The 27,113-nt window shown below is 50.1% G+C and overlaps 1 protein-coding gene across 2 annotated transcripts in view; it reads left to right on the top strand.

The window, feature by feature from the left end:
• Positions 1 to 1,046: 1,046 nt before the first annotated feature.
• Positions 1,047 to 27,113, top strand: part of SEMA3F (semaphorin 3F) — a 60,862-nt gene continuing 34,795 nt past the window's right edge. For both annotated transcript variants that reach the window (XM_051986207.1, XM_051986215.1), the window contains exons 1-2: positions 1,047 to 1,128; positions 8,082 to 8,242. In XM_051986207.1, coding sequence (XP_051842167.1) covers positions 8,119 to 8,242 — 124 coding nt within the window. In that variant the 5' untranslated portion in view covers positions 1,047 to 1,128; positions 8,082 to 8,118. The remainder of the gene's footprint in view (positions 1,129 to 8,081; positions 8,243 to 27,113) is intronic.

The raw sequence follows: 27,113 nt of genomic DNA, 5'->3' as shown, positions 1-27,113 counted from the left end.
AATAAGGGAGACAAAGCCGAAGGGAGAGATTAAGGGATGATTATCGCCGAACAAAAGCGGTCGCGGGGCTGGGGGGCTTGGTTGGGATAGAGGGGAGGAGGGGACGCCACCCCTTTTCGGGGCTGGGGCCAGGCCCCTAGCTCGGGGGTAGTGGGCAGGGGGCTTGCGTGGTTTAAAATATATTTAAAAAGCTGAAGTGTGTGTGTGTGTGTGTGTGTGTGTGTGTGTGTGTGTGTGTTTAATTAAAAAAAAAAAAAAGGCCTGGGCTCCCCTCCCCCGATGCAGACCCGGGGGAGGGCACGACTCCGCCCCTCCCTCACCCGGCGCCTTTGTGGCGACGGCCCCCTGAGCAGCTCCGCGGTGGGTGCGCGGGGCGCTGGGCCGGGCCGGACAGGTGGAGAGGGCGGTGGAAGAGGGGGCGGGGAGCACGGGGCCGGGGCCGGGCCGGGCCGGGTGGCTCCCCGCCCCGGGAGGTGGGGCCGGGCTGGGCCGGGCTATGCAAATTCCCGCATTGAGAGGCCAATTGCCTGCGCGCCGAGAGCCGGGCTCAGTGCGCTCGCTTTTCGCCAGGCAGCTAGGCAGTCAGGCAGCCCAGGCAGGAAAGCGTCGCGGCCGGCCCCAGCCCTAGCCCCGGCCCGTTCCCGGCCCGGCCCCGTCTCCGATTCCGACTTCAGCCCCAGCTCCGGCCCCAGCCCTAGCCCCGGGTGGCCCGCCAGCGCCCCGCCTGGGGCTCCAGCCGCCCGCCCGCCCGCGCCCAGGTGGAATGCGCCCCAGGCGCGCGGTCCAGGGGGCGCAGTCAGCCCGTCCCGGGGGAGGCGGCTCCCGTGGCCGGCCAGCCTCGTGCCGCTGTCCCTGACTCTGCCCCGCGCCCCTAGCCAGTGCCCCGCGCCCCGCATGGATTCTTGGGGCAGCCACTGAAAGCAGCCCGGAGCGAAGCGGGCCGGAGCACTTGGGCGCCTAGCGGGCATGGCCCGGGGGGGCCGCTAGGTGCGGGGGCGGGGCCTTGCTGGGGGGAGGGCGGGGGGCTCGGCGGGGGTGGGGGCTGGTGGGGAGCCCTGGCTGGGCTGAGAGGGCCGGACACCGAGCCCGGGAGCCGCCGCCGTCGCCGCCGCCTGCGCCTCGGGAAAGGTGAGTGGGGCCAGAAACGGGGGAGGCTCTTGCAGGCGCCCCAAGTAGGCAGGACTGGGGGGCCGCTAATTGCGCCCCTTTCCCGCTCCAACTCTGCTGAAGTCCTTTGAGTCTGTCTCCCAACCCCCTTCTGGGCTTGCGTCGGGGAAAGTACTGGGCCAGGACTCCTGCTTGGGGGGGGGGGGGGTAGGACTAAAGGCGAGAGTGAGGGACTCTGAAGGAAGAACTGACTGGGACAGACCCCGCGCGCCCAACACTCACTGAACTGAGAAGGGCTCGACCAGGTGGGCCCTTTGAGGGGGGCGTGACGTGAACCTCCCCTCATTTAAACCAGAGTAGAGGCATCGTTAACTCCTTGAGGACCTCAGTCGTGGACTTTGGGGCTGGGGGTGGGGAGTGCAGAAGCGTCTTAGTCTCTGCGTGATTGGGTACCGAAGCAGCAACTTTTCTACCCAGGATCTTGGGGGCTGTGGGTTCTAACAGCCCCTCCCCCATCCAGGCTAGCCCTGTGCTTGGAGAGAAAGGAACCCCAAGGGGCGGAATATTTTCCCCCAGTGTAGACCTCCACTTCCCTATTGGTGAAATCTTTGTCCCACTCTCCACCACCTCCCCCACATCCCCAGTATCTTCCTGGGGAACTCATCAACTTTGTGCCTCAGTTTCCTCTTGTGAAATGGGGTGGTAGTGGGAACGGTGGATGTGTGGGAGAGATCTGGGTAGAAAAAGTATTGGGGAAATTGGTGACCATGGAAAGTGGGGGACATTGGGTGAAACTAACTAGGGCTTTTACTAGGTAGTAGGAAAGGGGGATAAGTGAGGAAGACCTGGGCAGAAAAAAAGAGTTGGGGAAATCGATGACAATGGAAGAAGAGAGATATTGAAACTATAACAGGGTTTTTGGCCCAGTTCCTTGGGACCTCCCTAAGCAATCCCTTTCTCTTTTCTCTGACTGGGGAAAGAAAAGGGACCTAGTTTGAGCATCAGAAAAAGATGGTAGTGGGGGGGAGAGCTCTAAAACATCTTGTCTCCATTTCCTCTCTCACACACACCCCAGACTTAATTTAGAAAGGAGGGGGTATTAGGCACTATGATATATGTGTGTGTGTGTGTGTGTGTGTGTGTGTGTGTGTGTGTGTGTGTGTATACATTGGTGGGGGGAGGTGGGAATGATGGGAGAATCCCTTCTACACTCTACCCCCAACAGACTTCCTGAACATCTCTGCCAATTTTGCTCCCACATCTGCCTGTTTGTTATTTCTGTGACTGTATAATTAGTGGGAGACCCCATGGCTGGGGAGACCAAGGCTATTTCTATCAATGGGAGAGGGGGTGCTAAGTGGGGAAGGAATCCAGATATGGAGGGAATGGGACTCTCACAATCCAGACCTTCAGGGAAGAAGCTGATTAAGGAGTGAAGTGGTGATGGTGGAATCTTTGGGAAGATGACCCAGGAGCCCTTGCTTGCTTGTTCAAGCTTGAGGCCCAGTCTGTGAAATGGGAAGAGGAAAATATCCTGCCTGGGACTCCTGAAAAAGTCAGGGTCCACAGTCTGATTAAGGAAGATGAGAAGAGGGAGTGAAGGAGCAAAGAGAGACAGACAGACAGCTCAACAGACCCCAGTTCTATCAGTCAGGGAAAGGAAAGAATGGGGGAGGGCTGGAGAAGGAGCAGGCCGGCTGGGTAAATAACACTTAATTCTTCAAATAGCTTCACTGCTGGCCAATTAACTCCTTCATAACTCCATCTCCATCCTGCCTGCCTACATCATGCCCACATGCAGAGAGAGAAATGGTGGTCAGAAGAGGGGTAGGTAAAACTGAAGAGACTCAGACATGCTGGACTTCCAGACCCATCTCTGGAAGACCCCAGAAACTTGGAAGGGCCCAAGATGGCCTTGGGCCTGGGAGAGGGGGAAAGAGCCCAAAGCGAGTAGAATCGGCTAATCTCTGAGGTCCCTTCCAACACTGAAATGTGAGGCTGGTCTGAGCAGTGGTTCTCTTATAGAATTGAGAGCTGAAAGGGACTTTGAGCTCATCTAGTCTAAGGTCTCCATTTTATAGATTTAAGGAAACTGAGGTTAAGAAAAAAAAAGATGCATTGATTTACCTATACCCCAAGTATTCTGATCAAAACCAACTCTTTTCTGCTATACCACACTGATTTCTTTTCTGGGTGGGGCCAGGGCAGATTAGATTCAAGGATTTGATTGTGGAGGGGTTTGGGGGGAAGGGAAGAGGAAGATTTGAGAAAGATGCTAAACCTTCAATAATAGCAGTTAGCTACAAGTATAGAAATTATCCTTTGGTACAATCCAAGGTTAGCCTAAAGATAATAGTGGCTATTTCTTCCCATGTTACAGATAGGATAACTGAGGTTTGAAGAAGCTGGGAGTGGCTCACTGAGCAGATGGGAAGACCTAATTTTTTTGGTCAGTTTTCAGAGTTTGAGGAAGGGGTTAATGAAGAAGACCCTAAGCTGGTGGGAAACTCTCCCCATGACAAATAGGGAGGCAATAGGGTTCTTAGTGTCCAGCCATTTAACTTGGGGATGCTGCCATCAGTTTAGGGGAGTGTAGAGGGAGACTGAAGGCAATTCTGAGGTTCCATTGCCATTGCTGGGAAGGTATATTCTGTGGAGGGATGAGAGAACAGGAAGGTACATGAGATTGCTTCTTCCCTAGTACTCCAAGGTTCCAATTCCTGCAAGGGTCCTTGCAGATGTTGGAATGCGTCCCTAGAGCTGAGGAGGCTGAATAGGGCCTTTGCCAGACTAAAGTAGAGCTGTGGGAGAGAGTCCTGCCCAGGCTTAGGGGGACCTGTGTGGGAGTGGGTGAGCGCAGGGAGTTGGGATTTCAGGTCTGAATTCTAGGCTGCAGATTCTGAAGGAGGAGGGAGTGGGTAAGGTGGAGGTAGGAGTTGGGAGCAGAATAGGAGATGGGGAGTGAGAAATGGGGAGAATTCCCTGCGTAGCTGGGCAATGCCTCTTTGGAGAATCCTGGATCCCCATCAAGATTCTTGGTACTGGTTGGGGAAGAAGGGGTACGAGGTTAGAGATGCTTGGATTTTGTCCTTTGCTTCTACCCTCTGTCTCAGCCAGATAACTTCTCCAGAGGTTGTCTTAGGCTTGTAGTTTGTCAACACTGGGTTATCACCAATGAGGTCTGGTGAGGTAGGGTGAAAGGACAGGCTGGCACCCAGTGGTGGTTCATGATTTTCTGACTTTCTGCTGGTCGATCTGCTCAGAGAACCTTCTCAAGCTGGAGGGGGCATTTCCTAAGATGGCAGTGCCCTGGTAAAGCTGGGCCTTTCCTCCCATTAACCTTGTTGCCCCCCCCCCCATACACACCTGAGAAGGCGGGGGCAGTGGTGGCTGCTCCAGGAACCGGCTGGGCCAGCCCATCCTGTTGAGTCCCATCCTTGGCCCCTGTGTGTGCCTAGTTAGATTCCGCCTCCTCCTCCTGGGCTTAGCCCCCCTTTCCCCTCTGCCCCCTCTCCCCCAGCTCTTCAGTTCTCTTTTTCTTTGTTTGCTGCCTCCTTCCCTTCCCTCCCCTCCCTCCTTCCCTCACCCGCTCGCTCGCTCACTTACTAGCTAGCGGGCTCAGGCGGGCTCCCAGGCGGTGGCGGCAGGAGCAGAGAGAGCATCCTTGGCCCCAGCCCACCTAACTGGATTGGTTTTGGGGAAACCTAACGGGTCCAGCGGGAAAGGGGGAGGCCTTGGAACAGGGGCAGGCATGGATCTGGGCCTGATTTGGTTCAAGGGGGTAGAGATGGAGAGAGGAGACAAACAGCAAGCGAGGAAGAGGGACAGCAGACAATGCCTCCTTCTTCCTCTTTCCCTTCTTCCTCTCTCTCTCTCTCTCTCTCTCTCTCTCTCTCTCTCTCTCTCTCTCTCTCTCTCTCTCCCCCCCCTATCTCCACCCAGGCTGGTGGGGGCTGGGCAGGCAGCCTGTTCAGTGCAGTGGGTGGGGGAGTAGGGGTGTCCCTGTCAGGATTGCTGAGGGCCCCTGGCTTCAGCCCCAGGATAAAATGCAGCTTCATCAACTTGTCTCAATTTGACAGGTTAAAGAAACACACAGAATCCCTGCTCTGGAACGGGTGGCCCCATCCCACCTCCCTCCACCCTGCTTAAAGGGACAGAGCTGCTTAGGAGTATGTGTTTTGAGGGGTGGGGTGGGGGTTAGGAGAAGGGTGGTAGGGCTTTCTGTTTCCCAAGTCTTCACCTCTTCTACTCTGATCTTTCTAAGAATTTCTGTATATCTTAACCCTTTCCATCCCTGCTGAAAGGAAGATTACAGTCATGGAAACTGAGGTATAAAATGGCTCTGTGGCCGGTTAGGGAGCCAGTGACCCACCTCACTTACAATCTGATATTTGTCTGCTTGATTTCTGCTGGGCGGTCTCTCGTCCACCCAGCTCCGGAAAGGCTTGAGGCAATCGCTTCAGCAAATAGATCCATGGTGAACTGAGATTCCCTGCATATATTTTTGTGGGGAGTAGTGTCCCAGAGAACAGGGAAGAGGAAGTTTGATAAGCCAGGGTCATTTTTAGGGATATTTTAGGGAATTTGAGGATTCCCAATTCTGCCAACTCAATGCCTGAATTTAAGCCGATTCTGCTCTGTCTCTGGGCCTCATTTTCTCCACCTGTAAAACCAAGGACTTAAGTTTCAGAGTTTTCTTCCAGCTATAATGTTCTGAATCTTTTGTGTCTAAGAGGCAGGAGCCCAAAGTTCAGGTTCCTGTTGTTCCTTCTTTCCTTCCCTTTGCCACAAGGAAGGACTCCATAGGACAGGCCAGCGTCATGTACCTTGACAATTCAGGGCTTGCATACAGAGTTATGCTTTAGGGGGCCTGGTTTCTTATCTGTAAAATGAGAGGGTTTACCTGGATGGCCAACACAAGGCCCCTTCTGGCTTGAAATAGATCATCTTTAAGATTTCAATTTTATCCATCCTCTATTTTGACAAAGAAGGAAACCAAGGCTCCAAGAGAAGTGATTTGCCCAGAGTCGCCCAGAGCTGGTGAGTGGCAGATCCCAAGTTTTCAAACCCCAATGCCAGTGAGTGCCCTTGCAACAGAATAAAGAGCTCTTAATGATCATCTAGCCTAACCCTCTTGTTTGTTTTCTTAACCAGAATTGGGGCATTTGTAGAATGCCTCACATCTCATTAATTTAATTAATTAAAAGGCTCTGTTTCAGTGACACACTTTGTCAGAAACTTCATTACCGAAGCTGGATGAAGGGGAGGAGTGGAAGCCAGATTATTAAGCCCCTTGTTTTATGAGACAAGGTAATTAAGGCTGGAAGAAGGAAAAGGACTTAGTTGAGGTCACACAGTCCTGAACAGGCACTTTGGCAACCTAATCCTGAATTAAAGTTCTCTGGCAAGAGGTAGACCCGGCACTGGGTGCTGGCTGGAAAGGAGGGAACACATGTATGACCCAAGTTATTGGCGACCCTACCAGCCTTGGCGGTGCCCACTGGTGCTCCACCCTACCCTCTTGGTCCTCAGCTCATTACTCAGCAATTCAGTAGATGACCCCTCCATCTGAGTGAAGATTAAAACAGACACGGGTGCAGGGAGCTGCCTTCCTCACGCCTCATTCATTTAATAGCTGGGCAAAAAGGCTAGGGTAGTCAAGAAAGCTCATCATATGTAGAATCTGAAAATCTGAGTTCAAATCCCCCATCCCTGCTGTTTCTTATCTATTTGACCCAGCTTTCTGGGTCTCAGTTTCCCCATCTGTAAAGTGAGGGGCACGACTTGCCTTCCGAGCTGTAAATTCTCTTCATAGGTTTCCCTGCAGTCACCCTGAGGGTCAGGGTCTGATCCCTGGAGTCCTGCCAGGAGAACGTGGGGCTGAGCAGGCTCCAGTCCTGGGCTGGCTTTCCATGCCAAGTGCCCCCTCCCCACAGGGGGAGGGAGTTGGCACGAGTGCCTCTGCCAATCGGCACAGTCTGGTTAGGAAGCAGTCTGCTTGGACACCTGGTGTGGGCGGTGTTCCCCAAACAGCCAGCCTGCTGGGGAGACAATATTTGAAAAACACAGATTTGAAGTGGGGCTGGTTTGGGGAGTGGGGGAGATGAGCCGGGGAGAAAGCTGTGCTGGGCCACTGGCTGGTATGGCTCTGGGAAAAGAGCAGGTGCTCGATGGCAAGTGGGAGCCCGTCCTTGGCCCCTGCTCCTTCAGTCCATCTTCTTCTTCTCTGTGCCCAGAGAGTCCGACCTAGCCTGGAAGTTCTCCTTTGCCTCTGATCTGCATTTCTCTTGCTGCAGCTGGAGGCGATTCCCCCGTTCTCGGGCTCTGACTTCTGCTCCCCTTCTTCGATTTCACCGGGTATCTTTGTCAGTCTGTCTCTCTCTGTGCCTCCTCCCGCCCCCAGCTACTGCTTGTCTCTCTCCCTTCCTCCCTCCTCTCCATCCCCTCCCCGACTCCCTTCAATAATCAAATCCAGGTTTTTTGAGTTGGGAGGAGATGCTTGGCTGAGGTGGCCGAGAATGGCCCCATCTCTCTTCCTTTTCTTTCCTGGCTGGAAGGGGAACAGCCCCTTTTGTCAAGGATGGGGGAGGGGGACCCTCCTGATTCCTTTGGTTTGATAAGAATGGTTTGGGCTTCTCTCACAAAGGGCCAGACCCTCCTTTTATTTCGAGGTGGAGAAGATAGGGAGAACCGGGGGCCTTCTAGAGAGACTCAGACCCCAGATCCTTAGCCCCAGACTAGGTTTGCTGGGGTGAGGATGGGTAAACAAGTTGGGGAATACCGGGGATATTCACAAGGGTCTTTTGTCCAGAGGGGACAGACTAAGACAGCCCTATTGGTCGGGGCTCTCCCCAGTAAAACCATTGGGGAGATTATCCTTTTTGGTCCCCTGGTGGCGGTAGTCATGGGGGTAGAACCCATTTGTCTCTCGGGTGGGAGCTGTCCATCCATCCTGACCCAGATTCTGTCTCCAGGTATCCCGAGGGCCACATTTGCCTCCCTCACCCTCGGATGCACCCCATCATGCCCGCCGCTGTCCTCCTCTTCTGGGCCTCCCTGCTGACCGGGGCCTGGCCTGCTGCCCTCACCAAGGACTACCTCTTTGCCACCCCCAGGGTCCAGCTCTCCTTCAAAGGTAAGAGATGGTTCTCGGTCGTCCTTCCCTGTGCATTGGCCATTTTAGGACTAGAATCCCAGGCTTCCCCTGTATGTGTACGGGCCTTGGCAAGGCAGACCCGGAAGCAGGCAGGAAGGAGTGACTTCACTTCCCTGCCAGCGGTGTGGAGGCTTGGGATTTCCCATGGCGCTGTCCCCACTCTCGGACATGGAGGATTAAGCGGTGATAGGGTCAGTCTGCGCCCCCTGAGAGCCAGGCGGGAGAAGAATGCCTGTCCTGGGTCCTCGGACACAGTGGGCTAACGTTTGGGAGGTCAGGATTGTGGTGGACGGGCTTACCTCGCTTGACCTCCCTCTCTGTCCATTGGGTCTCTCATTTGTCCTGGCTAGAGGGTAGTGTGGGACAGTGGTCAGGGAGTCCTTCGATGGGCACGAGCAGAGCCCCCGGTTGCTTCAGTTCATTGTAGGGGACGGGACAGGCGGAGGCTGGGCCTTCGGGAGCTCACAGTCTGGCTTGGGGAGGCTCAGAGAAGCAATGCCGAGAGGTGCTGATACAGTGGGAGGAACTGGACCAGGAACGAAGGGCTGGGTCACTTTCCTTCCTCTCTGTAGTTTCTCTCTTGGGTTTCTTGATTCCGTGATCGTGCTCATGGCTAGGTGTATGATTAAGATTTAAGGGCCATGGCAGGGAGAGGGCAGAGGTCAAAGGTGAGCTGGGGGGATCAGGGGACCCCTCTTAGAGGGGTGGGAGTGGATTGGATTCCCACCCACCGGGACCTGGTGGGAATCATGGTCCATGAAAACCAGTGGGGTGGGTGTGTGCTCACACAGGCTGGCTTTGTTAAAGACTTTCTAAGAGATGCAGATGTCAGGACATTTTTCCCCTTACCAGGGACACTTGGATGCACTTGGTATCTATGGACTGAGACTCCCAGAGCTGGGAAAGATGTGGTCACCCTAACTGAGGGGCCCAGAGAGAGGGGCCTAGCTGGACCAGTGAGCCATGGACCTCAGGGCGAGTCCTTTATTTGCGGGGATGGAGATTCCCGGGGGGCCCGGGCTGAGTCCTCCATGGTCAGCACCATTTCCAGGCTCCCCTTGAGCTGGTATTGCCAACAGATCAGGGAAGTGAGCTGTCTTTAATCAGCTTTTCTGCCTCGATAACTTTTGTGTGGAGTCTCTTTCCTTCTGGTGGGGCTCAGCAGGGGTGGGTGGGGGGCAGGGGCCAGGAGCCAGGGAAACTGCTGAGCTGTGGGTTTGAGAAATGGGAGGAGGAAGAGTTAATCGCTTAGGACTGTGAAATCCCCTCAACTCCCCCGCCTCCTCAATGGCCAGCCCAGGCCCCAAAAGGTGAGAGATTTATTCTGCTGACACCTCTGCCCGGCCCCCTTGGCCCCACTTTTACACAGCAGCCGATTAATAAATAGGAGAGATGTGGCCGCCCCCTTTCTTCCTCCTGCCTCCTGCCTACATAGCAGCTTTTAGCTCTGGGCGACCCCTCATTCTCCTCCTTCCTGCCCCTTCACAGCCGTGCTTAAGTGTCCCGGGCTGGTGCCTGAACCACGAAATGCTCCTCAGCCCGTGTTGGTGGAGGAAAGAATGACCTTATGTTTCTGCAGGGTCTGGTGGGAAGAACCCTATATTTAGAAGCAGAACACTTGACAAACCATGCAAGTAGGAACAAGGCTTTCATCTTTGTGCCTCAGTTTCCTCATCTGTAAAATGGGGAGTAGGGATGGGAAAAGTGATCATACCAGCCTTGCGAGCTGATTGTTGGAAATCCGTTCTGTAAGCTGCAAAGTATTGTAAATGGGAATTTTTATCCATGTCTCAGGGTCACAGGTCAAGGGGTGAACTCAGAAATCTGGCAGTGCCTTGGAGCCTAAATGTTCAGGGATACTTCATCTGGAAACAGGGGCAGGGTGGTACTAAGGCAGACCCAAGGGAAAGGAAGCCACTCCCACAGTTTTAATCAGAGGGATTCGAGGCAGACCTACACCAGAGGTTGGGAGGAAAAGGTGGGAGGATTCCTTGAACCCATGTCTTTTTCTGCCCTTTAACAGGAAGTTAAGGACAGCGATGCTCCCATATCCAGGAAATCTAAGGCCTTTAGAACTTGGCTACCCATCAAAATAATAGCCTGGGACCTTGATCTCCTGAGTTCCTTGCAAAGGAGAATGACATTTTACAAAAGGATTGGACCTGGGATGAGGTCACGTCAGCCCAAGTCCCCGGTTCTGCTGATTTTTTTATGCGATTAGACAGGCGGGTAATGCTAGACCTCAGGAAAATGAGAGATTTGGACAAGATAATCTCAGAGGCTGCTCTAGTTGGTTCTGTTTGATTTGCTCAGAAATGTGTTGTTTCCTGACGGGAAAGGGCATCTCCAGGAACACCCAGAGACATCCTTCTGTGGTCAGCAAAAGCTGGGGAATTGAGTCTGGGGTGGGAACTGGGGAGCTGATATGGAGGTGAGAGGGATTGGCTCTGTGCTCTGAACCCCTGTCCATCTCTGGCCGGACTCTCCGTGGCAGGAGATGATGGAGTAAGGGGCCGACCCAGTCTGGCCCTGATAAGGAGGTAGCAGATCAGTGTTGGGGGGTAGATAAAAAACAAAGGCAGGAACCTGGACTGAGATTGAACAGGAGCAACTTTTCCTCCCCATTCTAGGGGGAGAACCTGGCTAGGGCCTTCTGTGCCAGGGAAAAAAACAGGGAAAAAAGAATGGAGATTTATTCCCACCCTGGATGGAGCCTTTAATTTGTGGGAGAAACTAGGAGGATAAAATATAAAGCACCCTGCCCCTCAGTGAGCTAAGAGTCAGGAGCACCCCCCTCTCCCCCTGCCCTTATCCTCAAGAAGCTCCTTGGTCTGAGGGGAAAGGCAGATCATAACAGGAAAGAAAAGAATTATTAGTGAATAGAACACAACGGGTTTCAGTTCTCCACCTGCAAAATAGAATTGGGTCTTACTAGATGGCCTCTGACAGTCCTTCCTAACTTTGAAATGTAGGGATTCTATAGAAGTGGGTGAACAAAGAGTTAATTGCTATTTAGGCAGCAGTGAGGGGAGGGGAGAGAGAACTGCATTTTGATCAGAATTTTAAAATCTTTGCAAATCATTTCTCCAATCTCAGTTCTTTTGGTGTGCCTTCCTTCCCAATTTAATTTATTGCTTAAAAAAAAACTAATATTTACTTATTTCATTAAGTATTCACCAATTGCATATACAAAATTTTAACATTTTTTTTTAAAAATTCAGTTTAATTTAATGAGCATTTCTTACAATATATGCAAGTCCCCAAACAATATTGGGATAGTATAAAGGTAGATCCAGTAGCATATTACTCTGAAGAAGCTTATTCCCCAGTGTGAAGGCTATGTGCAAGAATAATTCTGATAAGAGTTGACCATCACTGATGCCTCTGGGATCAAAGGAAAACTTCTCTGTTTGTCATTTAAAGCCCTTCTCAGTATGGCTCCAGATTTATGTCCCATTACTCTGCTTCCCACACTCCCGAGGCCCGCCGTCATTGGCCCACTGATTGTTCCTTATTCAGTATGTTCTGTCTCTGTCTAGGAGGCTTTGGGGAGGCCATCCCTTATGTCTGGAATGTGCTCTGTCCTCATCTCCACCTCTTAGAAATATTTCCTAATTTTCTTCAAATTTCAGCTCCTACCTGGGCCCTTTGCTAATCCCTTTCCCTCAAACAACTGTCTCTTGCCCTGAAAGTAATTGGTGTTGACATTGTGTGTGTGTGTGTTTGTATTTGTATTTATTAGCCCTTTAGATACATTTTCTCTATGAAATGCCAGCTTCTGGAGGTCTGGGATGGTCTTGTTTTTTTGTCTGCATCCTCAGGCCTGAGCACTGTGTTTGCTTGTTGTTCAGTAGGCACTTAATGTGTTCTGAGATTGAACTGGATGCCAAAGGGAGGAGAGGTCCAGGAAGAGTGAGCGGTTTCCCAAGAGGAGAGATTCCTTTTATGGGTGTGTGTGTGTGTGTGTGTGTGTGTGTGTGTGTGTGTGTGTTTTAGGACTTCATGTAGGAAAGGTGGCCCCTGAACTGAGTCTTGATGGGAAAAGTTCTGTAATCAGAAATGACTAGGGATAGAATCCCCATTAGAAGGTGAGAATATATGATCCTAAGTTCCTTTCAGTTTTCAATATCCTGATTATAACCAGTGATAAGAAGATTACTCTGTTAGTGAATTGGAGGGAGAAAAGACTAGAGTCAGATAGGTGGGTTACAGGCTCTCATAAGTGAAAAGAGAGAAGAAATGAGGGCTGAACTATAAGTAAGATTAGAGAGAAGAGGGGGCAGATGGACTATAATAATAATAATAATAACGTCAATAATAGCTGGCTTTAAATAGCACTTCAAATTTTCTTAAAAATTACTGATATCTTATGTTTTTCATCACTTTCATTTCCTAAGACATCCCTCCTCGACTCCTTAAGAATGAGAGAGAGAAGGGGCAATTAGTTGGTATAGTGGATAGAGCATCAACCCTGGAGTCAGGAGGACCTGAGTTCAAATGTGACCTCAGACACTTAACACTTCCTCGTTGTGTGACCCTGGGCAAGTCACTTAACCCCAATTGCCTCAGCATAAAAAAAAAAAAAGGATATGAGAGAGATTGAGACAGAGGCAGAGACAGAGAGAAACAATTGACAGTTAACCTACTCACCACATCTTTCAAGTTTATATGTATATATATATATATATATGATGTTCCAGAAGTCTTAATGCAGTTTTAAGCTATTGAACCTTGCTAGTATATGAAGGAGAGTAATGGAATTGGACTATTGCAGCTTAAAACTCCATTAAGACTTTTGGGACACCCTGTTTATTGTTCATTGCTTCCATAGTCCCCTATCTCAGCAATGAAGAGAAAGTTGGTAAATGAATTTTTAAGGGATCAAGCTTAAGCAAAATCATTTTGCAACATTAATTTTTAGTTATATTGTTCCTTTCCTTTTGCATATTGCCCTCGTTGTATATGTTGCTTTCCTGGTTCTGCCTCTATCACCTTGTATCAATTCATATAAATCTTCTGTTGCTTCTATGGATTATTTATATTTATCTTTTCTCATACATGTACCAGCATTTGGGTAGCCATTCTCTATCAGTTGTCATTTACTTCATTTTCAGTTTTTGCTACTGCACATGGAGGTCCATGTAGTTTTATATAGCTTATCTGTCTTGATTCTCACTTTTACTCGTTATTGTTCGATCCTATTTCACTCTTCATGACCCCATTTGGGGTTTGCTTGGCAAAGATGGTGGAGCGGTTCACCATTTCTTTCTCCAGCTTATTTTTACAGATGAGGAAACAGGCAGACAGGATTAAATGACTTGCCTAGGGTCATACAGCTGGTACATGGTTGAGGTTTCATTTGAACTCATGCTTTCCTGACTCCAGGAGTGGTGTTCTATTCATTGTATCATCTAACTAGTTAACCTGGATTCTTACTTACTGAAGGAATGATCCTCCTTTGACAGATAAGGAATCTGGGGCTGAGAGAAATTTTACTGATTTGTCCAGAATACCTCATCTAGTAAGTTCTGGGAAGCCTGCAAAGGTTGAAAGCCTTGCTGGTGGTTTCCCAGAGCTAGCAACTGTCTGGGCAAATCAGGAACTACAGGACAACTTGTCCGGCACTCTTTATGGGTATTGCCCCTGAAGCCCTTGTCCTTCCCTCCCTCCCTCCCTCCTTCACATGCTCTGATAACTCAGGGGTTGGAGCATTTAAAATTCCTTGTGGTTGAGACACTAAATGGGGATTTTAAAAGCTGCCACCACCCCTGCACTTAACTTAGCTGGGAGCCATCCCAGCCTCAGCCTCAATCTTTGGGACCTGCCCATTAAGCAGCAGGGGAGGTGTGAAGGCCCCACGTCTCCATTGTTCTGTCCTTGTAAATGTTTACCCTCCTCCAGGAAGGTAAACCCCCACACCCCTTGTCCCTGCTGTGAACTCACAATTGTGTTGTGGCAGGGAGGAGGTCTCCTGAGGTCTGTTGATGGGGTTGGGGTAGAATCTAGGGAACTGCTTTTCACATGGGGAAACTGAGGCACTTGAGGCTAGATTCGATACAGGAAGTCGTCTCCCACTTTCCCTTAGGAGGATCATAACAGGACTGGGAATGAAATCTGCTCTAGTGATGGGCTCTTCAAAACAATAAGTACTTAATACATATTTGTTGAGTTAAAGTGGACCCTGTAGACAGTCTATAAGTATTTATGAAGTGCCTACTATTGCCAGGCACTGTGCTGAGCACTTGGGGATACAAGGGGATACAAAGGGATACCGGGCAGTAGATAGCTTGCCTTGAGGAGCTCATAATGTAATGGGAGAGACAGCTAGAAAACAAATATGCACAGGAGGCCAGATTCCCCGCCAGGAAACTCTGAAGCCGAAAAAATATCCCCATACCAGCCAAAAAGGGCACTGGATTGGGACCAGGTCCAAATCCTGGCATCTCATTGGGTCTCAGTTTCTTGATCTGCAAAGTGGATATGATACTTCTTGTACCCCCTTCTTCCAAAATGTTGATGAAAGCATTTTTTCTTTTTGCATGGTTGTTGACCAGTCATTTCTTAGTCTTGTTCGACTCTTCATGACTCCATATTGGGATTTTCTTGGTAAAGATACTTGGAATGGTTCGCGATGTCTTTCTGCAGCTCATTTGACAGAGGAAAAAATGGAGACAAACACTATTAAGTGACTTTCCCAAGCTCACACCCCTAGTAAGTGTCCCCAGTCTAGGACTGGCAAATCTATGCATTCTGTCACCTCGCTGACCCTTTTGTCTACCCCGTTGTTAAAGAGATAAAAACTCTTATTATTTAGTTTGGAGAGAATTTTTCTGCCACCACAACTCTGGAAGTGGAGAGGCTGCCCACCCTGATACTGGAAAAGGACCCTGAAGGAGTATGATGAATAGGGGCACCCCTGAACCTGCTCAGCTTCTGCTGACTGGCCAGGGGGCAGATCTATATGGGGAGAGATAGGATCAGTAAGGGAGAGCCAGGTGAGAGGGGAAGGGCTGCATCCCTCCAGCAGGCCCCATCCATCAGGACCCCTGTGGTGCCCGGAGGGAGGCTGAATCTTGAGCCTTTCCGTCGCTGGGTAGTTCCTGGACATAAGAGTTGAGTTTGCCTGCTGGCTCTCAGGTTGGAGGGGAAAGGATGTTTCCGAGAGTTGATTCCTGGCTCTGCTGCCTTCCTTCCCATCGAATTTCCCAAGGAAAGGGCAGGGGGTGGGGCTGTGTGCTTGGACCTAAGCCTCCACCAGGCCAGCCTCCTCTCCAGTCCTAAACAAGAAAGCAACTATTTTTATTTGATTTCAAGATAAAAATACCTCTTTCTTTCAGCCCCTGCTCCCACTGGATTTAGGGACATTCTTTTTTTCTCCCTCCCACCCCATCCCTAATAGCTGACATTTATAAAGCCTAAATTGCTAAAGCTGTTTACATATATAATTTCTTTTATTTTGTGAAGTAGGTGAAAATATTCCTATCCCCATTTTACAGGTAATTATAATTGAGGCTGAAAAAGTTTAAGGGACTTGTCTAGGTCTACAAAAATAATAAAGGAACAGAATTATGGGGATAGGAGCTGGAAGGGCAGGTTAGAAGTAGAAGACCTGAAAGCCCATGACTCTGGACTCTGCCCCGGCCATGAGCCCCCAGTCTGCTGGGAGGTGACCTGGAGGAAAGGCAGCAGCTATAGCCTCTGGCTTGGGGGCCCTGGTTTAGCTAGCTTTTGTGGGGGAAGGAGAGGTCTTCAGTGGAACAGTGTTTTATGTTAAGGATTGAGTTAATGGCTCTTCACTGCCATTAGGCTAATGGTTTAGAAATGAGTTAAGTGGGGAGTTTGGCCACCCTCGGGAGCCTCTCTTGAGGTACAATGAGTGGCTTTAACCAGTGGTATTGGGTCAACAGCCTCTTCCCTCAGGGATAGGGGATCAGGAGAAGCTTGTTCTGCTTCGGGAACCTCAGTTCCTGACTCAGAGGTATTCTAAGAAGTGGTGCAGGAGATGGGAAAGGTATTTCCCCACCTACTTCTTCCCTCCTCCCTGGGCTGCTATGTGGGCATCCCTTTGCAAAGCCAAAGAGCTTTAGGAAGGGAACCATTAGTTTTCATGCTGGCAGTGAAGTGGATCTCAAAGATATCAGAGAATTTGGACTTTGGAGACCTCAATTCAAATCCTGATCCATCAGACTACAGGGATCTAGTCTTCCTTCCCTGGCCCTGTTTTCCTCACTTGGGCTTCCCCATTGCTTGGAGGAGATGGTAATCTAAGTACTGTCCCATAGACCTTATTTCTCTCTATAACCTTGGGTGAGAACCAGCTTCCCTTGCCTTCAACAGAATGTAGCCTGGATTTGTCTTGGGAGGATGAGAAATAGTAATCACAGTATCTTATATTTGAAGCTGGAAGGGACCTTAAAGACCTTCTCATTTACAGATAAGGAAATTGAGATCCACAGAGATCAAATGATTTGCCCACAGTCACTCCGGTAATGATAGAGATGGGATTTGAACCCAGGACCGTCTGAGGCTGACCTCTCCCTCTGAGGGGTTCAGTTTCCTCATCAAATCAAAGATGCTCTGTCCCCTCCCTTGGTCTAGGAGGCAAGCTTGGGGACTAAGTTATAATGAGAAGTATGGGGAAGTCTTCTCTAAGGAGGGGATGGGGCTCCTCCCTCAGCTCAGAGCAGGTCCTGCGGGTCTCCCAAGAATCAGGGGCAGAGCCAAGGGGAGGATTCAAGAGAACCTCACCGTGGTTCCGACACTGTGGCAGGTTCTGGTGAGGGTTAACCTTGGGACCTCTGCGGATCTGGCTTTGCCGGGGAACGGGGAGGCTTCTCCCCCTTGGCCCCCCTCCTCCCATCCAGCGGGTTTTCATTGGCATCCAGAGTCACTAGTGCATACTCACTAAGTAAATCATGTTTCTTGGCCCTCCCAGCCTCTTAGTAATCATAAAGAATTTAAAGGAAAACCGCTGAGATGAGATTTTTATATTGGCTTCCTTCATCGAGCCTCGATGCTTAGAGAGCCCCTAAAGCCTCCACCTGTGCCTCTCTACCAGCAGGGCTGCCCTGTTCCCCCCTTCAGAATTCAGCTCCCTGGGAGCCTGAGGGACCCTGTTTTGTGTTTGAAGCTGAGTCTCTGACTTGGGATCTCCAGCCCTCTCAGCCCAAGGCAGTTAAGGAAGACAGACCAACAAAAGACCTTGTCTCTGGGGTCACCATCTGGATTCAACTCTAGGCTCTATTATTCCTTACTGCCTAGGTGATCTTGGTCAAGTCATTAGCTTTGTGTGTCATTTTTTCCTGTGTCATACAAAGGAATTAGCTCTTTTGGTCTCTAAAGTTCTTTCCTGCCCTAAATCCTATATTTTTGTAATTCTAGTGTCTGAAGGGAGGAAGGGTAGACAGGCTTGGCCATGTGGTATCTCTTTAGAAATGGGCTTGGTGCTCCTAAGCCCCTTTGCGGGGCAGTGCCCCCTAAGATTCAGCTCTTCTTCCTGTTCCCCCATTTCCCTCCATTTTCCGACATCACCGGTGTTTCTAAAAACTTTCTAATCCTCCTCCCTTGTAGCATGGGCTCCTGAAAGAAGGTCATCTCCTGCCCAGCCTCTGGGCTCATAAGTCATGTTCTTTTCCACCAAAGCCTCAGCTTCCTGTAGCTCAGATAGGAGCCCTCAGTGGAGCAAAAGCAAGAGTTTGCCTCATCTTCCTTCCAGAAATGTTGAAGTGGGGCTGGGATCCGGTTGCTTTGTCCCCTTTTTCTGGGGCTTGAGGAGGTGTGCATTTGGAAATCCAAGGCTCCCCACCCCAAGCCCTGGAGAGAGAAAGGAATCCAATCTCCCTTCCCTCCCCCTACTCCCCCCCTTTGTTCCTGCCTACAAAGCCTTCAGGAGTGGAGGGGGGGCGGCATCCTGGCCCCTTGGCCTGGAGCCTCTGAGAAGATGAGAGAGCCTTGCTACATATTTCTTAGAAATAGGAAGAAACCTTTTCCAGGAGGCTCTGAACTCTGATGCCAGAAGGCTCCAATTTAGGCCCAGCGGCACAGCCCACATGGTCCAATGAGTCTTTCCCTGGCCTTGTGCCCCCTTTCCTCCTCCCCCTCCCCAGGACTCCAGTCCACGTAGGAGGGGAAGCTGTGGCCTCTGGCCTCTGGCTGGCCAGAACAGAGAGACCAGGGCTTACAGAGCAAAGGGAGGAGCTGGGCGAGGGCTCTCCATTCTCCAGAGGGGCAAGTGGAGGACAGAGATCCTCCAGATAAAATGGCAGCCAGGCATCCGGCCTTGCCAGCAAGCCCATCTCCAGCCAAAGTCTCAGGGCTCTTCCTTTCTGCCCCCCTCTTTCCCACGTGCTCTGAACCCAGATGATACTTGGCTCTGCCGTCCACGAGCTGTGCAATCCTGGGAGGTGGAGAGCCCATGTCCACATCCTGATCTGTGTCTTCTATGTGGGCATGTGGGTACTCTCTAAAGTATAAAATCCTTGAAGACAAGGACTGTTTCATTCCCAGCTCCTAACACAGGATTGATTGGTCACACGGTAGGAGCTTAGACCAGTCACTGCTTTCCTGCAATTCCCTTTCCTGATCCATTAAATAGGCATGATTATCCTCTCTACCTCACTTGTGTCAAGGAAGGGGAGGGACCTGTCCTATGATTTCACTGACTTAGGGGACTCCTGAGTGAGGAAACTCCCCCCTCCCTTGCAGGTCAGCACATTGTTTTGGAGAGTTGCCTAGAGTGCTGAGAGGTTAACTGATTTGTTGGGGTCCCCACGCAGCCTGTTTGTCCAGCTCAGATTTGAACCCAAGTATTCCTGTTTTTTTTTTTTTTTTAACCCATCTTTGCTTTGTAAATGGCCCTAGAACTGGCCCAGCGGATCAGAAATGACCAGGAGGCCCTCGATAAATCCAGAGAAAGGCTTCCATTTATCTTACCTAAATGCTGCCAACCTTATGGACGTGGGGTTTGGCCTGCAGACCTGCATTCTGACAGGTGGGGAGTTTCCCTTGCATGGATAGTTTCAGTTTTCCTGGTCCTCTCTGAGAAAGTGAAAGATGGTTAGCAGCTCTGGGGAGAAAGGAGGGCTGGGCTTGGGTGAGATCATCCCAGAACGGAGCCTTCCTGGACCTGGAAGGGGTTCCTTGAGTCCCAGCTTTCTACCGAGGCCCTGGGAGAAACAGAGGAAAGGACACTGTGCCTAAGGGGACCTGGTCCTTGCTGGAGGGAACTCCCTGGCCGATGTCTGGGCCAAAAGCGACCCGAGTGGTTTGGCCTCCTGAGTCTCAGAGGGCTTCCTCCATCGGTGTAATTAGGGAAGGCAGACGCTTCAGTTCGTGGGATTTAGAGCTTCAAGGAATCTTGTCTAGTTTGGCTCCCTCTTTTACAGCAGGGAAACCTGGACCTCAGGGAAGGAAGAGATTTGCTTAATTAAGATTACACAGCTAGCAGGGGAGAGAGACAGGATTTGAATCTGGGTTTTCTAACTGCAAATTACATATATTGTCCATCTACTGAGCATTTTCTTTTGGGCCCAAAAGGGCTAAGTGGGGAATGGGGGGGGTCCTTCAAGTTAAGGAGATAACATCAATAAAGACTCCCATTGGAGACTGCTGGCCCATCCATAGTTGAAGCTGGCCTAGTATGACAGGGCTGGAGTCTGGACTGAAGGGAGCGTTTGGGCCGGGGCTCTTTGGCTTGATTCCCAGCTCTTAGTTGCTGTGTGATCTAGGAAAGGTCGATGTCTCTCTCTGGGGTCCAGATCAAGAAGGCTGGACCCAGAGCGGTTCAGGGAGGGGAGAGAACTCAAACCCTTTGGCAGCAAAGTACTGGCAGCGTTGGGAGTCGGGGGATTGTATGCCTGGTATTTGAATCTTTTTCCAGAATTATTTATGGCCTGTTGTCCCCCAAAGCAGAATAGCAGATGGAGCACGCCACCCTCTGAGGCTGGAACAAAGTCTAAATGCCCCAGGCAGGGGAAGACTGGAAGGCAGGAAGCCTGGGTCCCCATCCCAGGAGGACCTGAGAGCTTAGAACTATTTCTCACACTCATCCGGTCCAATTTTTCCTTCCTCAAATGTTTTCCCAATCCTAGATCTCATTTCATCCCTCAAAGAGCCTCTGGGAAATGACTTAGAAGTTATTATTACCCCATTTTACAGAGAAGGAAGCTGAGGCCTTGGAAAGGAAGTGACTCTTCCATCATCAAAGAGTGAGTGAGTCAGTGGCTGAGGCTCAGATTTATTTTTTTCTAATAAATTTATTTTATTTAAAAATAATACACATTATTTTAGGAATCATGTTGGGAGAGAAAAATCAGAGCAAAAGGGAAAAATCATGGGAGAGATAAAAAAAAAAAGAAACAGAAGAAAGAAGTGAACAGAGAATGTTTTGATTTACATTTAGTCTCCTCTGCTCTTTTTCTGGATGCAGATGGCATTTTCTGTCCAAACTCTATTGGGATTGCTTTGGACGAGGCTCAGATTTAGAGCTGGACCTTTTAGGTCATCTAGGATAAACCTATCATTTTACAGATGAGGAAACTGAGGTCCATTGAGGTAAAATATCCCCTAAATGGTAATTACCCCAAACTGGTTCCGAGTTCAACAAATTTGCTGGATTGGGATTTGAGGTCGGGTCTTCGGGCTGGATTAGTGACGCAGGAGGCCTGTCCTGGAGCATCACATTCCCTGCCCCAGCCCGTGGTTGAGTAAGCTCTAAATCAGCCCAGCCCCTTGTTCCCAAAGCAGCTTCCAAGGTGGGGCCAACAGTCCTGTCAGCCTGTGATCAATGTTTTTCCTCTTCATACCCCCTGCCTAGACTTCTTCCTTCCCCCTTCTCCCCTCCCCCAGCCCGGGCTTCCTGTTCCTGCTACTCCCATCATCAGGAAGGCTCACTCACGTGGGGAAGGCAGTCTGGGCTATTGGACCCAACCTGGGAGTCAGCCATAGCCCTGGCTCTGCCCCCGGTTTGCCATTTGTGTGACTTTGGCTGAATGCTTTGTGATCCTCGGAGCTTGGAAGGGGCCCTAGATGTTAAGCCTTCCATTTTGAGGAGTGAGCAGAGATGCCCAAAGCCCCCCAGTGAGGGATAAAACTCACATTCTTGACCCTCTTCCCCACCCCCATTCCCTCATGCTGTCTTCCTAACATCCTTTCCCAGGACCGTCTAACTTTCTTCTGCTGATAAATTCTTCCATTTATTGGATTGTAATTATGATTGTGAGATTGTGAGAGAGTCTCTGAGGTCCTTCCCTCCCCCTTTCCCCCAGTGCCTTGCACACAGTAGGAGTATTTAATCAATGTTTGAAGTAAATGGAGCTGGGGCTAGAGACTCATGTTCTGGGAGGAGCCCCAAGTGGAAAATCTGGCAGTCCAGTCTCCAAAAGGCCAGGCCCAAGTGGAGCATTGAAAAGTTTCGGTTCTGGCTGTTTTCTCCCTCCTGGAAGGAGCCAACCAAGCCAGACCCCTTTGGGCCTTTTGGAAATGATACCCAAGAAGGAGTTAATGAGTAACCACAATGCAGGGGGCTGGGCCCTACATCCCATTTCAGCCAGAAGTCCCCGTCCCACTCAGAGTCAAGGAAAGCCTGGACAGAATTGGGGGTGGGAGTTGGGGAAGGAGAAGAGATTCCTCTTCATCTATCTGCCTCCCTGCCACCCCCCCCCCAACTGATGAGTGAGGGTGATTTATGGGTGTAAATGAGCCATGGAAAGTTTGTTGTGGTTTGTGCAGAGACCCACCAGGAGCCAGGGAGGAAGGGGTGAGGGGTTTCCGGGCAGACCTGGAATGTTTGTTTGCAGGGAGGGGGACACGGGGGAGAAAAGCTAAGTAACCCTAGGGACCGAGGGTCTCCACTTCCCCTGGGAGCCAACTCTATTCTGCCTCTCACCAAGTCCCAGTTGTCTGTTGTGGGCCCAGTTTTCCTATCTATGAAATCCTATCTTATAACCAACTACTCGTGCTGACCTGCTGACCGTGTTCCCATGACTTGGGAAGGGTGGGGGCTATTAGCTCCAGTTTGTGGAAGTGGAAACTGAGGCACACAGGGTGGGGGGAGGGACTTGCCCAACACACAATTGGTGGTGAAGAAGGCAGTTCACCGACCCAAATTCAAGTCTCCTGATTCTAGGCCAGAACTCTTCCCCCTCCAGCCTGCCAAGTTCCAGGCAATGATTTTTTCCTTCTCTCCTTCCCCAGGGACAGGCAGGGGTGGAGGGAGAAAAAAACTCTCTAAATTCAGCCTCAGAAACAGCTCAGGAATTCTTCCCTTCTCCCCTCCTTCCCAATAATTCTTCCAAATTTTTTGATAAAGACTCTGGATGCAGGGGAGGCGTGGGTTTAGTGCTAGGGGGAGTGGGGTGATTGGGTACAGATGGGCCCCCACGACAGCCCCATCCTCTACCTCTGTGAAGGTCCACCTGCTACTCCGTATGCATTAAAGGGCTCCATAAACACAACAGAAGTCATGCCAGTGAATCCAGGAGTGTGTGTGTATACCCATGTTTCCACACATACATGTACACCTATCCACATGTATGTGCAGACCTTACCTGCTCATTGATACTCAAGCTCATGGGGCCAGAAGCTAGGCTCCTTTCAATCCCCCAAAGTCAAACTCTGAATTGCCTGGGTGGCCATGATGGTCCATCAGCCCAGCTGAAGGCTGGGTGTCCCTGTTTGGTCCGCATGGAGACAAATGGGCACAGACAAGCCCAAAGCGTACCTTAACCTCTGCTCAGAGCAACTCACATGCCTGAACCACTGGCCCCTCAACACTCTTTTCCCCAACTCGCTGTTTTCCTTTGGGACTTTTGTGCTCTGATCCTCCTGCCACTCAACCTGTTTTCTTTCTCCAGCTCCCTCCCTCATTTTCCATCCTTAATCCTTCCCTCCCCCGCCCCCCGTTTTTCTGTGTCTGTTAGTCTATTTTTATCTCTTCCCCTCCTTGTCTCCTGCCACCATTTTGGGGTTGGAGCAAGACAGGACCTCTCTATTCATTTTTGTGGGTAAACTGAGGCACTAAATGGAAGAGAAACTTTCCCAAATACTGAATCATGACTGAGTCCAGACCAGAGGTTTTTCTGACCCCGAGGCTTGTCCCTTCCCACCCACCCACCCCCATCCTGGGTCCATGTATGCATACTTATAATCCTTCTTTCTGGGAGGTATGGGTATATGTGCAAGCTTGAGGATGTTCAACTGAAATGTGTTTTAAAAATGAGCCCACATGCCCATATAGCTATACATGTGCTGTGTTTGAAGCCTTTGGCCAACGAGTCCTGTCTGGGCTGGTGGAGACAGGTTTGATGCCATCTCCAGTGATCTGGAAAGGTCAGGGGAGATCGTGGGAGGCAGAGGCAATGGGTCAGCAAGGAGGCCGGAAGGGGGTCCTTCCCCGCCCCCTCACCTGCTCTGCTGGAAAGGCCAAAGGTCGTTGACTGCAGGCACCCTGGCCAGCCTAGAGCCGTTGTCCTGGGTTACAGGGAGCAGTGAGCACTGTGGGAGTGATCGGGTCAGCCCAGAGAGGGTGAATTCCTGAGTATCAGTTTTGTCTCTTTTGGGATGGAACAAACAGCAAAGCTTGAGGCAGTCTATGATCTGGATAGCTTTTGGGAGGGGCAGGTGGGAGATGATGGAGCAGCCCCTCATCCCCCATGGCTAGCTGCTCTTTTTCTGCCTCCAGTCTTTCTCCACGGCCTTGATCATCTCCCTAATAGACACCTACTTCCAGAGGCTTGTGGTTTATCGGGGAGGGGTGCTGAATCTGGAGAGACAAAGACTTGAGTTCTAATCCCAGCTCTACCAGCAATTAGCTTTTTGGCTCAAACGAATCACTTAACTCCTCTGAACCCTGTTTCCTCATCTGTAAAGTGGAGGTTGCCATAGTACTTCCCTCCCAGCATTATTATATGAAATATGTAAAGCTTATTAGATGTAAAATGTAAAGCACTTTACCAGGCCTACAGCTCCATAGACATGTGAAATGTTCTTATTACTGTGTCATTCACCTGTTCAAAAAGCTCTCAGCGACTTACAATTTCAACTGGGAAAAAAAAAAGCACCTCAATTTCTGATTTTAGGGCCCTCTGTAATCTGGCTTTGTATTCCTATCTAGACTTAATCTGCCCTTCATGTACTATGTTTTGTCCAAACCAAAAACCTTTTTTTGCCTCAGTTTCCTCATCTGTAAAATGAGTTAGAGGATATGGCAAATCACTCCATTATCTTTTTTATTATCATTATAGCTTTTTATTGACAGTACATATGCATGGGTAATTTTTACAACATTATCCTTTGCACTCACTTCTGTTCCAACTTTTCCCTTCCCTTCACCCCCTCCCCTAGATGGCAGAAAGTCTCATATATATTAAACATGTTAAAGTATATCTTAGATACAATATATGTGTGCACATCCATACAGTTCTCTTGTTGCATAAGAAAAAAATTGGATTCAGAAGGTAAAAATAACCTGGGAAGGAAAACAAAAATGCAAGTAGTCCACATTCATTTCCCAGTGTTCCTTTTCTATCACTCCATTATCTTTGCTTAAAGCAAACAAACTCAGTGGGTTCACAAAGAGAAGGACACAACTGAACAATAACAAGGCCTCTTTCTGCTGTGTCCTTTCTCCCTTAAAAATCCTTAAATTTTTGTCCTCAAGGCCTAGTCCAGGCCTCCTCCAGGAAGTCTGCTCTCACAACTTTTTTTTTTTTCCCCTGAGGCAATTGGGGTTAAGTGACTTGCCCAGGGTCACACAGCTAGGACGTTTTAAGTGATCTGAGGTCACATTAGAACTCAAGTCCTCCTGACTTCAGGGCTAGTGCCCTTGTTCTCACAACTCTTTAGGCCTTGGCCCCCCACTAGCTCTTTTCAGATATTCCAGTGACCTCATTTAGATTTATCTTTTATTTCTACCCATCATGCCAGACTTTGTATGAGGATTTTATGGGCACCTGCCATACCCTTCCTTTTCTGTCTTTGAATGCCTCCCATCTGGGCATAGGGACCTATACAAAAGTGCCTAATAAGTCTCTTGTTGAATCCTTCCCAAAGGGTCATGGGTCTTCAGGTTAAGTATCTGGGAGGCCTTGATGCTGGCCTGATCCCTCCCATCCCAACAGGGTAAAGGTTGCCTATGAGCCCCTTTTGGACAAGCCACCGTTTCATAGAATTATGGGTTGTCAGGGCTAGAAGAAACTTTGATTCATTTAGTTCAACCCCCTCATTTTACAGCTCAGAAAACTGAGGCCCCAAGAATGAAAGCGATTTGGCTAAAGTAATGTTTCTCTAAGGCCAATGTTTGAACATTTAATGTGTGTAGGGAGGAGTCCCAACACTGTTAGGGCCAAAATCCAGTTCAACAGGAAGCAAATCTGGTGCCATCTCTGGGAAAGGGGAGGTCTAGCTCAGAAATGTCTAGTTCATCTTGCTGGAGCTGGGCACTGGGGCCCAGTGCGGCTGACTCAGCCGCCCCCTTCCCATCACCTGTGCCCCCCTCCTTCAGGAGGCAGGCAGCATCTCCTGGGTGGTAGGTTTATCCTCTCCAGCTGTGTTCCTGCAGAGTGTTTATGGAACATCCTGAATGTTTACAGGGGCTGAGGGGGCTGGGCAGTCACATCCCCTTTGCCAAGAGATGATTCTCCATAGCCAATTTCCCCCATCTGTCTAGTTCAGTCTAGTCCCATCCTGCATCCCCTTCTCTTCCTTCCCTCTCATTGGCCTTTCAATTATCTCCAACCATGGCCAGCCTCTGCCAGGGCCAGAAACTGGGATTAGCTCAGTGCCTTCTAACCTCTGGTCCTCTTCCACAACCTGGGCCTCCTTCTACTACTATCCTGCCTCCACCTTCTATGAATAACTGGCTGTGACCTGACTGCAGAATAAGTGCCCTTGATGATCCATCCCCTCCCCAGAGTAGGACTGTAAGACTCGATCCCCTGCCATGATGCTAGGTTAACTGGACCATCCACATACTCTTGCTCCATAATCCAATGATTGGCTCTATGGGCTTGTGACATAATTGGGGAATTAGAACTCAGCCTGGAGCCAAGGTCAGGGCTCAGTCTGGCATGAGTTAGGCCATGGGGTTGGTCTTTCTGATCTTTGCTGCCGCTGCTCCCTGCCCTGCTCTATACCCCTCTCCCTATCACCCCAGGTTATCACCAGTGCCTAATCCAGGGAGGGACATTTGGTCTTCAACACTACCAAATGAGCATCTGGACTGACCTTGGTTCCCTCCTAAGGCTCTCTTCCAACCTAACTTGGCCTACTGGGCTAAGGAGAACAGCCTAACTGGGCTATTTGAATATAAACACACAGGTTCATTTACATGTTAATTAAGTGGCCTGGGCTTGGGGCCTCTAGTGGTGATAATTGGTTGGGAGCCCTTGTTATTGACTTTGATGGCCCCAGGAAGACTAGAGGTACCTGCCTGACTCCCCTCCCCCCTTCACCATCCCTTATCCAATTGATTCTTCTTGCTTAATGAGTCTCCCCTTATCAAGGTCTAACATGCCATTCTGGGGTATAGGAAGACAGATGGCACAGCTCCTCAGGAGAGCATGACTAATGTCCCCTCTCTAACCTCGGCATTCTCCCCTCCGGCTCAGAAAGCTCAAAGGGCCTACTGGCTGGCAGGAGAACTAGAACCCAGGAAGCCTGCCTCCCAGGTCAGCAAATGTTTCCTTCCCCAGCCCCAAAGGAAGGCCAGTGTAGACTTGGAAGCTTTGGGGTATAGATAGGGCTTGAGGGGGAAGAATAGAAGCATGAGGTATGAGGAGAGTCAGAGAATCCAAAGGCTGAAAGAAGGCTTTAGGGGCCATTGACTCCAGCTCCTTCATTTTACAAAAGAGCA

This window comes from Antechinus flavipes, chromosome 1 (genome assembly GCF_016432865.1).
Source record: "Antechinus flavipes isolate AdamAnt ecotype Samford, QLD, Australia chromosome 1, AdamAnt_v2, whole genome shotgun sequence".
Classification (NCBI taxonomy): domain Eukaryota; kingdom Metazoa; phylum Chordata; class Mammalia; order Dasyuromorphia; family Dasyuridae; genus Antechinus; species Antechinus flavipes.
Note: the sequence above shows the minus strand (reverse complement) of the source record. Positions and strands in the feature narration are given on the sequence as shown.